Source organism: Solanum pennellii, chromosome 5 (assembly GCF_001406875.1).
Source record: "Solanum pennellii chromosome 5, SPENNV200".
NCBI lineage: Eukaryota > Viridiplantae > Streptophyta > Magnoliopsida > Solanales > Solanaceae > Solanum > Solanum pennellii.
The window spans coordinates 77,690,392-77,704,379 of NC_028641.1; the positions used below are offsets into that span (position 1 = coordinate 77,690,392).

The window sequence follows — 13,988 nt, forward strand, 5'->3', positions numbered from 1 at the left end:
TTTTGGCCAACACAGTTTGAAATTTGTTGAATGAATAAAGGATTTGAATCCATGACATACGCTTAACCCACACTTCACAAGTTATGGTTTAGTGAAATCCACTAAAAGCAAATAAAAGTAGAGAAAACATAGATGATCATACGTAATCGTATATAAACTCTGAAATTCATGTTTCTTGGGTAACCCCAGAATGGAGAGATTTAAAAACAATCAGTCGCCTACTTAGTGTTTTCATGCTAGGACATTAACAAATACCAGCTTAACTGAAACAATAACAGAAAAAAGGTTCAAAAAAGTAACAGATCATGGGACAATCCTTTGTGGGTCGCGAGGGAAAAGTGATGTCTTGCGAATGTTATTGAGAGCACAGAAAAGCATCACCACACGCTCCAATCCGACTCCAAATCCACCATGGGGAGGAGCACCATACCTTCACAACAGGCAAAACACAAAATCAGGAGCAAATATTAGCAGAAATGGATGCAAGTTTTGAACTTGATGAGTCCAACCTTCGATAGTCTAACACTAACTTTCAATATATTTAGTTACCATGACATACGCTTAACCCACACTTCACAAGTTATGGTAAAGTGAAATCCACTTAGAACTTGATGAGTCCAACCTTCGATAGTCTAACACTAACTTTCATAAACTGATTTACATTCATAAACTGACAATCCTCTATACATCAGTTACCATTGCAAACATATCTAAGGTAAATGCATGATGATCTCAGAAGGCATAATTAGCAAGACATGAGAATAAGTAGCCAAAAAACTTAGCTTGAATTCATTGATGACATCAATCTCACAGTGTCTAAGCTTAGGTTTACCTAAATTCTGAAATATAAACTTGATTCCTCACACATTCCATAAGCACTGAAGTATGAAACACATGGAAGATGCAACAGAAAATGGCTGAATTCACACCCTACAAATTAAAAGTTGCATGCCACAACATACATCTCACTTCCCTTTCTAAAATGGCTCTATGGCCTTGATCCTATAGACTTATTGGCTGTTTCTTTCAAAAATAAAACCTTCACCCAGCGCCGATTAAACTTGATGTTCAAGCAAAGAAAATAATGGAACATTAAATTATTAACGACGTACAGGCTAAATAAAGCCACACAAAACATTTAACTATAGAACTCTACTTCGTTTAGAAAAAAGAAGAGAACCGATCCTTGATGATTAAGAAGAGAGTCTTTGACTTTTATGCACGGATTAGAACAAAGAATTTTCATACCATTATGCTCGCTTGAAAACCAATTAGAGGTACTTTATATGGTTATCGTTGTTGGTACTCACTAAAGATTGTCAATTGACTAAATATTGACTGAAGTTTTTGAATTTTCTTTTTGAACAATTTCTAGATTTGACTGAAGCTTCCCAAATATAGAAGACAAATTGAATCACAAAGAGAAATACCGGAAAGAATCAATGTATGTTGATATTGTCTTCACATCAATTCCACATTCTCCGGCACGTTTTTCCAAGAGTTCAGGAACATGGACACGCTGAGCTCCTGAGATAATTTCCTCCCCTACCAAAAAAGGCAATCAAAATATGTAATTATGTCACCTTTTCAATTGAAAAAAGGGAATAAGCATTATTTCCAAGCACACAAAATATGTTTCACTGCATCAGATCTGCCAGTCAATTTCTCCTTTTTAATTTCTAGAACCAGAAAGTTAAAAACAAATTGAGGTACTGCAAACATGCAACCTACATGTTATTTTTTTCCTTAAATAAAAAAATAATAATTCTATAACAAAAGCGGAAAAGTTCGCGAGGAATGGGAGTGTTCCACCTAATGCAATAAGTCAAGAATAACACACTACAGCAATCAAGAGGGTATATATGACATAACTTAAGTCAGCACATTCCCGTTTCTCAATATAAAAAAGCATGTCCTAGCCAACAAATTGGATGAAAGCGTTCAGAACTAAGTAAGTCCAACCTAGAGCTACATGTAAAGAAAAGCTGAATTTTGAGCACAACAATGGACACTACAGAAAAATTAAAAATTGTTAGAACGGTTCCTTTTTTTAAGAAATGATTAAAACCTAAACGCACCATACTTCACTCAAATATTAAACGTCCATCTGCTCACGATACATATTTGGCATTAGGAACATTTGAATGAAATCACATCTTACCCATCAAAATAAAATCAAATAATTTTCTCACGATCTTTAAAAACTCATAACTTAAATACCTCTGATAAAGACATCAAAAGAATTGCTGTAAGATGGATTGTCATGACAAGGCATGGTATAGAATGGACGAACAGCCTGTGGGTACTTGTGAAGTATATAGAATTCAGTTCCATACCTGAAGAAAAAATAAAAACAGAAAATTAACACACGACCATCATTCAAATTAGGAAAGCAAGAAAGAAAAGGTTGAATTGGAAGAAGAGATTTTTGTGGTTGGGTAGGGGAGTTATTAAATACTTGTCCGCAACAAGCTGCCCAAGCTTTCTTTCTGATTCTGTATTTAGGTCCCCAAGAGGATCAACTTCAACACCAGCTTCCTGTGAAGCAGAACAGCATGAAAAGGTTAGACTCACAATAGAGACGACAATGGGAAGGGAAACAGCACGTTTCTTCCCCAATTAAGCCCTGGGGGCCCGGTTAAATTTTTTTTGACAAAACGGATGCACATCGTGAGTTCAAAATAGAACTTAATTATCAGTTAAGAACTTCTGTATGCAACCGTAGCCCATTGTCAAATTGTTTACTACTTCATGTTCCCTAATCCCTTTTCCCTAAATTTATGCTACTTTTGCACTCGAGATGGTTCAGTTTCTTCAGCACGAAAGAAGCTGATAATAACAGAATGCTTGGTGTGAAGCTTAGCATGACAACTTAGTGATTTCTTCAGGAAACAGCAAATTTCTACAATAAACATTTACCTTTAGCATTTGAATCCCCTCAGCAAATGTAAGTCGTAAGGTCTTTCGCAAATACTGCATTGTCAATAAAACAAATAGTTACTACCTCTGCAGAAAAAAGATACAAGTTGCTATTTAAGTAATTTTCTCTTGGGTATATAAGTCATTGCCACAAGCAATAAGGTTACCCAATTTCCAAGAATAAGCATATGAATGTGTAAAAGAGCAAGTCAATCTGTGGAGGTTAAGCAATCATAGGTAGCATACTGATCACCGAAGTTGAGCCTAATTACCTTCAGAGGTTCAAAAGGGTATTGCTTTCCAACGGCTTCAAGTTCCTTTTTGCATTTCTCATTCAAGCTATCAAACATGGCCACAAATAAGCGGTCAACAATATCCATGACCTGCAAAAGTATACTTCATATTGTAATATCCAAGTAAAAGCACACTTTATATTGTACTTGCAGAAGCAGTTTTCTAAGAGGCTCTAGCATGCCATACCTCTGAATAATGTTCCTTGATCTCCATTTCAACATCAAGACCTGTAAACTCGCACAGATGTCTATGTGTAAAAGAATCTTCTGCCCGAAAGACGGGGCCTACTTCAAATACACGGCCAAAATCACCACATATTGCCATTTGTTTGTGAAGTTGAGGTGACTGCGCCAGACATGCAGGTTGACCTTTATAATCTAATCGGAAAACAGCTGAACCTCCTTCACTAGACCCTCCAATCAATTTTGGAGTGTGGATTCCTACAAATCCTTCAGAGAGCAAAAACTGCCTGAATATCTGCATTTTAACCGTAGAAAATTAGCTCATCATTTATAGTTTGCAAGTACTCAATAGAAATGTAGGGAACAGTCTCATAACTTCTTTCTTATTGTTATACTATCACCAGAAAGTGACTGGAACCACAAGCTGAATCACTTGTGCATTAAAAATATAATAAGAATAAGAATATGATATTGTGAAAATGTGCAAGCAAGGGAATATGCACCAAGGCACCATGTCTATAAACTGTGATACTAATTCCATTGTGCGGTGGATAGAGATTGGTAAAAGATTACCATACATCTTTGTGGCTACATCTCAAGAAAAAATGAAGCTACCGGTTTTGAATCTTAAATCCTCATGAAATGACAATTCAGAACAAGCATAATGCAGTCTGTAAAGAAGATGAAAATTAAAGCAAACACAAAATCAAGTAATTCAAATAAATGCAGTTGGATACACTTGGGTGTTAGCTAACATTAAACTTTAAAGACTTGTTTGTAATAACGTCACTATAAATTTTGTTTTTGGATAAATGAGAAGTTTATATTCAATATTTTATAGCACCGAGTAGGTGTTGTAATGGCATACAAGCTACATTCTCAGGGATTACAGAAAGTACAAGAAAAACCCCAAAGAATTCACTGTATCTTGTTTGTAACAAACTTTGTAGGTCCCTGTATTTCAGGCAATGCAGTACTTATTCAAAATTCTCACTCGCACAACTGATTTCTCCCAGCCAAATACACTAAATTATGCACAAAGGCACCTCTGTCCAGTCTCCACTCTATTCTAATTAAATGTCTTCTGTACTCAACTGTCTTCTCTCTTCTCCAAACAGAATACAAAACATATTTTGCAATAGACATTTTCAAACAGTAAATAGGTGAATGGAAATATCGGGTAGTATAACGAACATTTTCGATTTGACATTGAATGCGGAAGATTCCTTGATTTGCAGGTGTGCGCATGTCTAGTATTCTGAAGTTTAAGCGAGTATCCTGATTTACACGAACAAGCTGCTCTCCTTTCTGCACTTGATAGAAAGATGTCAGCAGACGATCAAAAGGATAGAAAGAACATAGACAGCATTAGTCCAGTTTTTGAAATTTACTGGAATCTCAATTTTTGAAAAGGTAACTGCGAAATGCTAATGACTTCCCTTAATATATATTGTCAACCAATTACAATGTTAAAATTTCATTAAAGCAATGAACCAATTCGAGAAGAGAAAAGAATATACCTCTAAAGCTTGTTCTATCTCCACCTCGCTTCTAGCAGCATCCTCAATATTAATCGGTAGAGTGGGCACAGCCCTGTTGACACAATAAAGTTTGCTTATTTGAACTTCCACCTGAAGCAAATAAAAAAGACTAATAAGTACTAGTAACTACCAAAAACAACAAAATAATTAGCATAAACAAGATTTCAAAGATTCTTCTGCACCATTTAGATCAGGCTTATGATATAATAAGGCAACTCCACTATTCATCTTCTCTTGTTTATTCTCATTTTCCATGAATCATTTTGTTTTGTTGAAAGAGGTACTTGTCAGACTAAAATGTAGAAAAGCTCTGGTGCTATGAACCCTAAAGTTGTCTTAAATAACAAATTATTGGCACGATTCATATAGCCAAACTCAACTTATTTGGAATTTTGGCATAGTTGTTACTGTTTGGAATTAGCGGTCCAAATGGAGCAAATGGATATTAAGGAGTTATATACATTGGCTAATCTAGCCTTTAACCTACGGGTTCACGTGAACCCAACAGCATTTGCATTAAAAAATCCACTAAATATACATAAATATTTTGCCTGTGAACTTAGATGTCTTACTCCCGATCCTTAGCTAGACTTTGGTCATACATTTTGAAAAGTTCTCTTCAAATATCTATTTGGCATGAAATTCGAAATCTGAACTTAAATATTTTCAAGTTCCCAAGAGCTGGATCAAACAAATTTTGGTTTTTGGGACTTCTACACACAAAACTTCCAAGTAAAATGCATGTCCAAACACAACTTCATGTTCCCAAAAACTCAAATTTGCAGGCTTTTACTTTCAACTTCAAAATCATGGCCAAACGGGATGATTTAGGGAGCATTGAAATGAACCAGGTCCAGTGGAATGGAAAATTGAGGACTCAATTAAAAAACTTTTTAAAAGATTCATATAAGTGACACCAACTTAGATTCATTGAGAATTGCCTAATATTATATGACTTAAGTGTATCAAGAAGAACTATAAAAGCATAAAGCAATAACCTTTTTGAAATAAATCTACCTGTTGTTGAGTGGCACCAGTAATTGGCTTCTCTGGTATTGTAACAACACCTTCAACATCAATAATGGACTCTTTGCTCAAACTAGTAGCATATTTCACCATTTGTGAACTAACCAATTCAGGCTTCACAGTCAATACACACTGCACCGTAAATCCTCGTTCCCTCACAACCACAAAAGCTATCTTTTTCCCAACAGGACGAATCGTCTGTACCCTCCCCCGAACCAGGACCACCTGGTCCTTCATTTCTGGCGCGATGGACCCAACTTCAGTCCACTTTCGACCCGTCACGGCCTTAGATTGCAGATCGTTCAGCTCTACATCACCGTAGTTTCCGGAAAGTGGATCAGATTCTTCAATGGAGACGGTGGAGACAGCAGTGGCGGCGGCGGCGGCGGCTGCCTCTTGACGGCGGCGCTGACGCTCCAGCTTGGCGGCTTCTTTTTTGGAGATTTTGTTGCTGCCTTCTTCTTGTGGTTCCATTGGAGATGGATTTTGGGGTTTCTCCGACTCCATTTTTTTCAGAAGAATTTAGGGTTTTAGCTCAGAGAAAGAAGAAGAAAAAATTTAATTGTCCTTATGGATGACAGTTATATACATAACTGAATAAGCTACTTACAAATAGTCCACTTGAGTTCATCCAATAATTTATAAATTTTTCTTTTTCTTAAAAAAAAAACGTACTCTCTGTCTCAAAATATTTGTCACTCTTCATTTTTCGAGAGATTCAAAAGGAATATAAGTATAGTTCCATAAATAGTATTTGAATATACACACATTAAACCCTATCGTTATTGAATAGAGAACAAATTGATCTTAAAATATCTAAATATTGAATTAATCTAATTTTATAAATTAATCAAATTAATTTTCGAAAACTAAAACATAACAAGGGTACTTTGGGAGAAAAAGAGTAGCATAGAGCATCAGTATAGTTTGGTTTTACCGTTGCACAAAAGAAAGAGAACGAACTTCATCTATCCTTTTTCTAAAATTTTATACATTTCACTTTTAATACTAATTATTCCAATACAATCAACCAAACAACCCCTTCATCTATTGCCTTAACATATTGGCCTCAAAACTCCAAATGACAGCAAATAAGCATATTCTATTATTACAATCAAGATAGTGTAAAAAAAAGTGACATATAAATGTAAAACAAAATTCAGGTAAAAACTACATGTTTGTAAACTACAAAATCAGGAAAAAACAAACAAATGAAAATAGCTCATCTTAGGACAACCTTTAACTTGTTCTCCACCTGTTCTCTCACTTTCCACTGCATTCAAATACACAAAAAGACATTTAGTAATGGTAGGAGAAAGATGGTAGAGGTTCATTTGAAAGAGGGGTTACCTGCAGATCGTTTATTTCCTCGTCTGTAAGTGAACGTTCCATGGACCGATAAGCTATCCGATAGCAATGACTTGTCATTCCTTTCTTATTGGTGAAGTTGTCTATCAGTTTCACCTGACAGTAGTAGAAACAGAAGCAACAGTCACTAGACGAATTCATGTTACTAACACAAGTCACTACACGAAGTACATGATGACTGAGAAATGAGTTTAGAGCCGACCCTTTGGATCAGAGGATGAGTGAGTATGCCTCTCTACCCTTCTCCACTTATATACCAGAGTTAGTTACCACACAAACTCATGTTACAAACACGATCCCATAAACCTACTGTAAAATTGGCCAAACCTCTGGTGGTTGGCTTCACTAGGAAAACCGTCACTCAGCTCTAAGCCCAGGGTAGGACATGACTCGGAATAGCTTACTTTGGAGAAATAAACTAATGATATCAATGAATAGCCCACGAAACTGGTCGAGTAAGAGGAAACATTTCAAATAACCGGGAAAACTAGCAGAATAATCTGGAATAGACACTCGAGAATTCAAATATTAGGGTATGTCCATGGACCATTAAACGAGAGAAGTTCAAAGCCAAAACTAGATCCCTTATCTCTTGATCTTTTTTGTATTAACTGTGGTGTCGGGGGCCAGCAATCATCATTTTTATGGAGGAATGGAGCTAATGTAAGCAGAATGTTTGATAACCATTGCACAAGTGTGAATGTCCCTCAATAAAATCCTAACAGTAGTCGTGTCCCCAACAAAATAGATCAAATGTTTAACTTTTCTTTTAAAACAGAAGTGTCTGAACCAGCTTGAGGTGCATCTCATCTATTCTACCAGAAACTTGTAACACAACACATTAATGAAGGACCCCTCATATCTATTGGTTGAATTTCGCAGTAAGTAGAACCATCATGTGGACATACCTCCTCGGCAAGGTCTCCAGCGATTCCTCTAACAACTTCACAGAGATTGTTCTCGGTAAATGAATCACTGATCCAGAAACTCATATCTTTATAACAAGGTGGATACTGCAAAAATTAAGGAGTTTGAGTCTTTTAAACAAGATCATTTATACTAGAATATCGACAAACATGATTATGCAGTCAAAGACTCAAATGGACCCCTTGAGTGCATTCTTCAAACAAAATGTTATGCACTCAAATGAAAAATGAAATGCTCAAAACACATAAAAGAGTTGGATTCTTCAAATGCTTGAAACCCACATAAGATAAACATTAGTAACCAAGTCCTACCTTGGAAAATGGCTTAAACTTCAACCCGAGCCGGCCGCTAGAAAACTACATCATGATCAAGAAAATGTTACCGAAAGCTAACAAAATCTGAACTGGTAATAAAAGAAAAAGAGAGAGAGGTGGGAAGAAGTAGCTGAAAATTCAGAACAAGGAGAAAAATGAAACCAGGACAGATGAAGAAATTACTTGAGAAGTGAACCGCTCATCAGTTGACCAGAACAGTCGAATATCTGGAATATCAAATAAAACCATAGCCAAGCGCTCCAATCCAAGCCCAAATGCCCAAGCAACATTGTCTGTTCTCCCGCTTCTTTTCAATATTTCTTGTTCTGTCACTCCACAACCCAAAACTTCCATCCATTGATCCTGTAAAGGGCTTAACAGTGAATAGAACATAATATCTAGTATAGTTATTTTTATATGGTATATCAAATAAAATCATAGCCAAGCGCCCCAATCCAAGAAATGATGATTACTGCTTTTGTTATTATATTATTTTCTTCCTGAATGTTTGGCTATTGTTTCCTATAGTCCTTGCTGGCACACATCGTTAATCTTTCAGCTTTCTATTTCCAAAAAAGAAATCCACTTATTGACTGAATTTAAAGTAACAACAGCTAGCTCACAAAATAAGAGGTTGGTATATGATGCGAGCGTCTAATGCATGCTACACACTCTTGAGCCACAGTAAAAGAAATTGTTTAAGTAGGTGATACAATTTTACTCTTCTACACATTTGATAGTATCTTATTGAACAATCTGATGAAACCACAAAACTAACTCGCATAATACGCTGGACTTTAACAACTGGAAAAGAGGAACTAGAAGAAACAAAAGCATGTATAAGTCTGTCATAAACTAATGCGAAGTGTACCTGAAAATATATCTCCAGTTCAAATGATGGACTAGTAAAGGGGAAATAAGTGTCAACCCAGCGCATTTCCACCCCACCTGAAGAATTAGAAATTTTAGGCTGGTGATTCATAAATCTTTCACGAAAAAGTAAATTTTGTAGTAGAAAGATGGTTTCTGAAGAACAGAACAAGTTAAAAGATCTATACACGATGGAAACACAGCAGCATTGGGCCCCTCCTGAGTCCATTGATCTACCGGAGTTTAAGGGGATCCATCAACTACATTATATTATCAGATAAGGCACTCTTAACTTCTTAAAGTAATTTCGACCTATTATTAGCAGTCTGCACTCTGCTCCAGCCTTCTATTACAATCTGCCCTAAAATCAAGTTCTAATTGAGACACCTATTCTTTACAGAAGATTGAAAGAAGCAAGAAAGATTTATACATGTACAGCCATCACCACACCAAACTTCTAAGATGATATAAACAAAATTAACTGGCCTCTAGGACCAACTCCTAATGATGCAAGGAAGTCATAGAGTAAGAGATTGGTTGCGTCATAGATATGAATAGTGGTAAGTAATAGTCAAATCAACAAGCCTCGTTATTGGTTTGCAATCCCATTAATTATATGGTAAATTATTGGCATCATAATGACTCATTTAGATGAGACAGATTTATACCAAATAGATGTCGAGCCAAACCCTCAAGACATTTCTTCAGATCTTCCGCAGCATGTGACGTTGCATCAGTACCTGAACCCTCCCAATCATTTGGGGCAAAGACCCGTACACCCTCCATCTACATAGTATGGAAGAAAACCGTTAGAAAATAAATCCACACAACTATCTACAATGTCAAGAGAAAAATATGTTTGCAGGTAGAGAACCTGATGGAATACAGGATAGTGAGTTGAGTCGATAGAATCTCTACGGTACACATCTCCAGTAACAAGAAAATGTGTGTGTCCATTCCTCAGTAGCTCAGCTTGATGTGCACTTGTGTGGCACCTTAGGACAGTTTGAGAATCCACATAATATGTGTCATTGTAACTCCTGCTAATGTGATCAGCAGGTACCAAGACTTCATCAAAGTTCTGCAGGTAGGAACCCACAAGTCGCAGTAAGAAGAAAGCAACCAAAGTTAATTAAAACTCCCACCAGGATACATGAACAAAAGAAAAAGCACATCCCAAGTGCAGTTTATGAATATCCCATCAACAACTGAGTCCTGTTTCAAAAAGCTTTTCCTATCCTTAGTCCACTGATAAATTTATTTCCAGTTTGGTACCATCATTGAGCTACTCTTCCCATTCCACATAGAACATGTAATAACACGACTAAGAAATGTAAATCAAGCAACTGGACATACTGAATAGTTTTTCAACCAATCATTGAGAAACTTGATGATTCTAACGGTTTCTTCAATATAACTCTGTATAGGTTAGTGGCTGAATGGTTGACATGCCTGACTCATAATTGATGGGGAATAATTTTGTTGACCTTAGAGCTAATAGAATTAGGTTTTCAGGAGTAGAAGAGTATAATTCATTATTCAACAGAATATGAGGAACCCCATGAAAAGGCCAAAATGAATGGCCTGTTAGGACCCTAACTTCACTGCATATTAAATAGATGTTAATGCCAGCTATATGAAATTATGAATAAACAAAATGCTTGATCAATGGGGAAAGGAACATAATCTAGCACAGAAAACAAATATAATTACAAAAAAACAAAATCATGAAGAGTGCAAAAAACGATTCCTTAACCTTCTTGGACCAACCTGTGTAACAGAAACTATTGGGCACAAATCATCAAACTTGTCAAACTTATCTGGATAGTTTGTGTCAAAATAATCATAGATCGCATTCTTAAGGATACCAAGTGGATGTTGGTTTCTCCTATGAAGCTGCATTCCAAGCTTTGCAAATATTGTATCTGGAATATTATTTGTGGGGTCATCCCTTACTATTTCTGTATATATGCAATCATCAGGTCAGTACCAATTACCAGATGATAGAACAAAATTCTATTTTGTTAAAAGCTCCACCAAGGCAATACAGATGTCAAATTAAAAATAAATGAAAGCATTTTTTACTCACAAAAACACAATGGATAAGCATAAGGACACAGTTATAAGTGAAAATAGGAACTGTCTGTACTTACAGGATTGCAGTTTTAAGAAAACACAACAACAGAAAAAAGGAGAAATATAAAGGTAAGACATAATAAGAGTTGACTTTGGCTACTTGCCTTCTTATCTCCAAGAGCTTTCTATTGGCCCCCCGAGGTCCCATTCTATCATAGAAACAACACGAAAAAGGAAACAAACTTGAACCTTGTATGTACATAGGAAAATGTGAAGAAAAGATAAATTTTTCAGCACAGGTGTGCACTTTCCCATACTTGGAAATCTTGAATCCACCAAGCTCGAGAGCAGAGACTCCAATGGCGAACTAACTACAAAATACCAATCATAAACAACCCAGAAACTATTGCCACAACTACTTCCCCTCAATACACACTAGTTCAAAGTTGGCTATACAAATCTTCAATACCAATTTCGCTCCATTTCGACCCAAATAGACCGACCCAGAGGAGAAGTTTGATTCCACAATCATAAAAAGGAAACTTTAATAGCCTCCAATGGGAAGGTAACTACAAAATACCAATTGATAATCAACCCACAAGCTGTTACAGAACTACTAGGCATCTATTCCAAACTAGCTTAATGTTTGCTGAACAAATCCTCAGTATCAAATTGCAATTACGTTCCATTTGGACCCAATCAGACCGACCAGATGAAAATTTCAGATTCTAAACTCATAAAAACTTGAATTTAACAAACCCAATTCATGTTAATGGAAACTGAAACAATACAGAGAGGGCAGAAAGCTTGTTATGCTATTTAAGTAACTGACCGTCCTTGGAAATCCCATACTTAAATGGTTAGCCAACTGTGGAACCTGTTTACTAGTTTCAGAGGCATAAGGTGGACTACGCCTAAAAGGGCAGGTCAGGCTCTAGTAAGCTGGAACAATCAGGGGAGTGGTAGAGCAGACAAAAAACAGATGGAGAATTGTCCCAGTGATATGGTGGACCATTTGGAAGGAGAGAAATTCAAGATGTTATGAAAGTATCAGTAGTCCTTTGCATAGGATTAAAATGAACTCCACTATCATTGTTTGCTATTGGTGTAGTTCGGAGTATATAGACGATCATGTAGCAATTGTAGACATCTTAGGATCCCTGTAAGATGAGATAGGACCTAGAGATAGGTTTTCCTTTTTGGGTTGCTGAGCCTACTCAGTTGTATGTAGCTCTATGATGTAAATTCTTCGGATCCCCAGTCTTAGTGCTGAAGATTTATATACAAACTTGTTACATTTGTCAAAAAAAATCCCAAAACAGTTCAAAGACGGCTATACAAATCCTCAATCTCAATCCTGCTTCATTTGGACCCATAATTAGAAGAGAAATTCGAGTCCACGATCATAAAAATGCACACTTCAATAGTCTCCAATGAGGAGGTAACTATAAATACCATTTCATAAATGACCGAGAAGCACTTACTACAAAAAATATGTCTCAATCCCAAACTAGTTCAAAGACGGCTATACAAATGGTCAATACCAATTCTGCTTCATTTGGACCTATAATTAGAGGATAAATTTCAACTCACAATCATAAAAATGCAAACTTTAATAGCCACCAATGGGAAGGTAACTACAAAATACCATTTCATAAACTACCCAGAAGCTATTGCACTAAGCTACTTAGTCCAAAGTACACTATCCAAATCCTCAATACCAATTCTGCTTCATTTGGACCCATAATTAGATGATAAATTTCTCACAATCATAAAAAATGCTAACTTTAATAGCCTCTAATGGGGAGGTAACTACAAAATTCCATTTCATAAACTATCCAAAAGCTATTACACTAAGCTACTTAGTCCAAAGTACATATCCAAATCCTCAATATCAATTCTTCTCCATTTGGACCCAATCAAACCAACCCAGATGAAAATTCAACAGTTTACAGTCATAAAAACTCAAACTTTACAAACCCCACATCATGTAAAATGAAAACCAAAGTCAATACACATAGATAAAGAGAAACATAAGTAAACTGACCATCTTTTGAAATCTTGACTCCACCAAGATCGAGAGCAGAGGCTACTACTGATGATTGCCTCTTCTTGTGACCGTGGACTCCATCTACTGCAGGAAACGGAGAAGAAGTAGAAAAAGAGGAGAAAGGAACAAGAAATCCAAAGCTTCGAATGCCATTCTTGGGGAAATACGAAGTGGGATTAGAGAAGAAAGTGGATTTAGCTAATGAAAGAGCCATTGCAAATTTGCTCAGCCTCTCCAGTGAGTGGCGCCGGTTATTGATACTCTATCAAGAGTCAATAGACATACTTCTCCAAAAAAATAAAATAATAATAATAATAAATAAAAAAAATGGAAATATAATACTTAATTATTATTCAAAATTCATCATTTTAATCTTGATCTACCCTACTTAATATTAAATCACTTTGTTTATATAATAATA

General features: G+C 36.1%; 2 protein-coding genes across 2 annotated transcripts; both read right to left on the reverse strand.

Moving 5' to 3' along the window:
* Positions 1 to 118: 118 nt before the first annotated feature.
* LOC107020237 (aspartate--tRNA ligase 2, cytoplasmic) lies at positions 119 to 6,601 on the reverse strand. The gene is made up of 10 exons (XM_015220522.1): positions 5,954 to 6,601; positions 4,916 to 5,026; positions 4,590 to 4,703; positions 3,400 to 3,690; positions 3,192 to 3,302; positions 2,920 to 2,973; positions 2,459 to 2,538; positions 2,221 to 2,336; positions 1,431 to 1,545; positions 119 to 430 (listed from the first exon to the last, which is right to left on the reverse strand). Exons 1-10 carry the CDS (start codon positions 6,467 to 6,469, stop codon positions 304 to 306), a joined length of 1,635 nt encoding a protein of 544 aa, XP_015076008.1. The 5' UTR covers positions 6,470 to 6,601; the 3' UTR covers positions 119 to 303.
* Positions 6,602 to 6,988: 387 nt separating this feature from the next.
* LOC107020239 (phenylalanine--tRNA ligase, chloroplastic/mitochondrial) lies at positions 6,989 to 13,848 on the reverse strand. Its single transcript, XM_015220525.2, has 10 exons — positions 13,565 to 13,848; positions 11,212 to 11,402; positions 10,316 to 10,522; positions 10,110 to 10,227; positions 9,443 to 9,519; positions 8,755 to 8,934; positions 8,569 to 8,613; positions 8,239 to 8,343; positions 7,313 to 7,426; positions 6,989 to 7,235 (listed from the first exon to the last, which is right to left on the reverse strand). The coding sequence occupies exons 1-10, from the start codon at positions 13,779 to 13,781 to the stop codon at positions 7,185 to 7,187; spliced, it is 1,305 nt and encodes a 434-aa protein (XP_015076011.1). The 5' UTR covers positions 13,782 to 13,848; the 3' UTR covers positions 6,989 to 7,184.
* Positions 13,849 to 13,988: the final 140 nt, after the last annotated feature.

What these genes read in the sequence shown, in the direction of transcription:
- LOC107020239 (XM_015220525.2), bottom strand. Translation starts at nt 13,781, where the DNA reads ATGGCTCTTTCATTAGCTAAATCCACTTTCTTCTCTAATCCCACTTCG. An exon ending in TTTGGCTCGACATCTATTTG is followed by an intron (nt 9,520 to 10,109) that starts GTATAAATCTGT and finishes CTAATTCTTCAG; the next exon opens with GTGGGGTGGAAATGCGCTGG. An exon ending in CTGGAGACCTTGCCGAGGAG is followed by an intron (nt 7,427 to 8,238) that starts GTATGTCCACAT and finishes TACTACTGTCAG; the next exon opens with GTGAAACTGATAGACAACTT.
- LOC107020237 (XM_015220522.1), bottom strand. Translation starts at nt 6,469, where the DNA reads ATGGAGTCGGAGAAACCCCAAAATCCATCTCCAATGGAACCACAAGAA. An exon ending in AGATAGAACAAGCTTTAGAG is followed by an intron (nt 4,704 to 4,915) that starts GTATATTCTTTT and finishes TATCAAGTGCAG; the next exon opens with AAAGGAGAGCAGCTTGTTCG. An exon ending in ACCCTTTTGAACCTCTGAAG is followed by an intron (nt 2,974 to 3,191) that starts GTAATTAGGCTC and finishes TTGACAATGCAG; the next exon opens with TATTTGCGAAAGACCTTACG.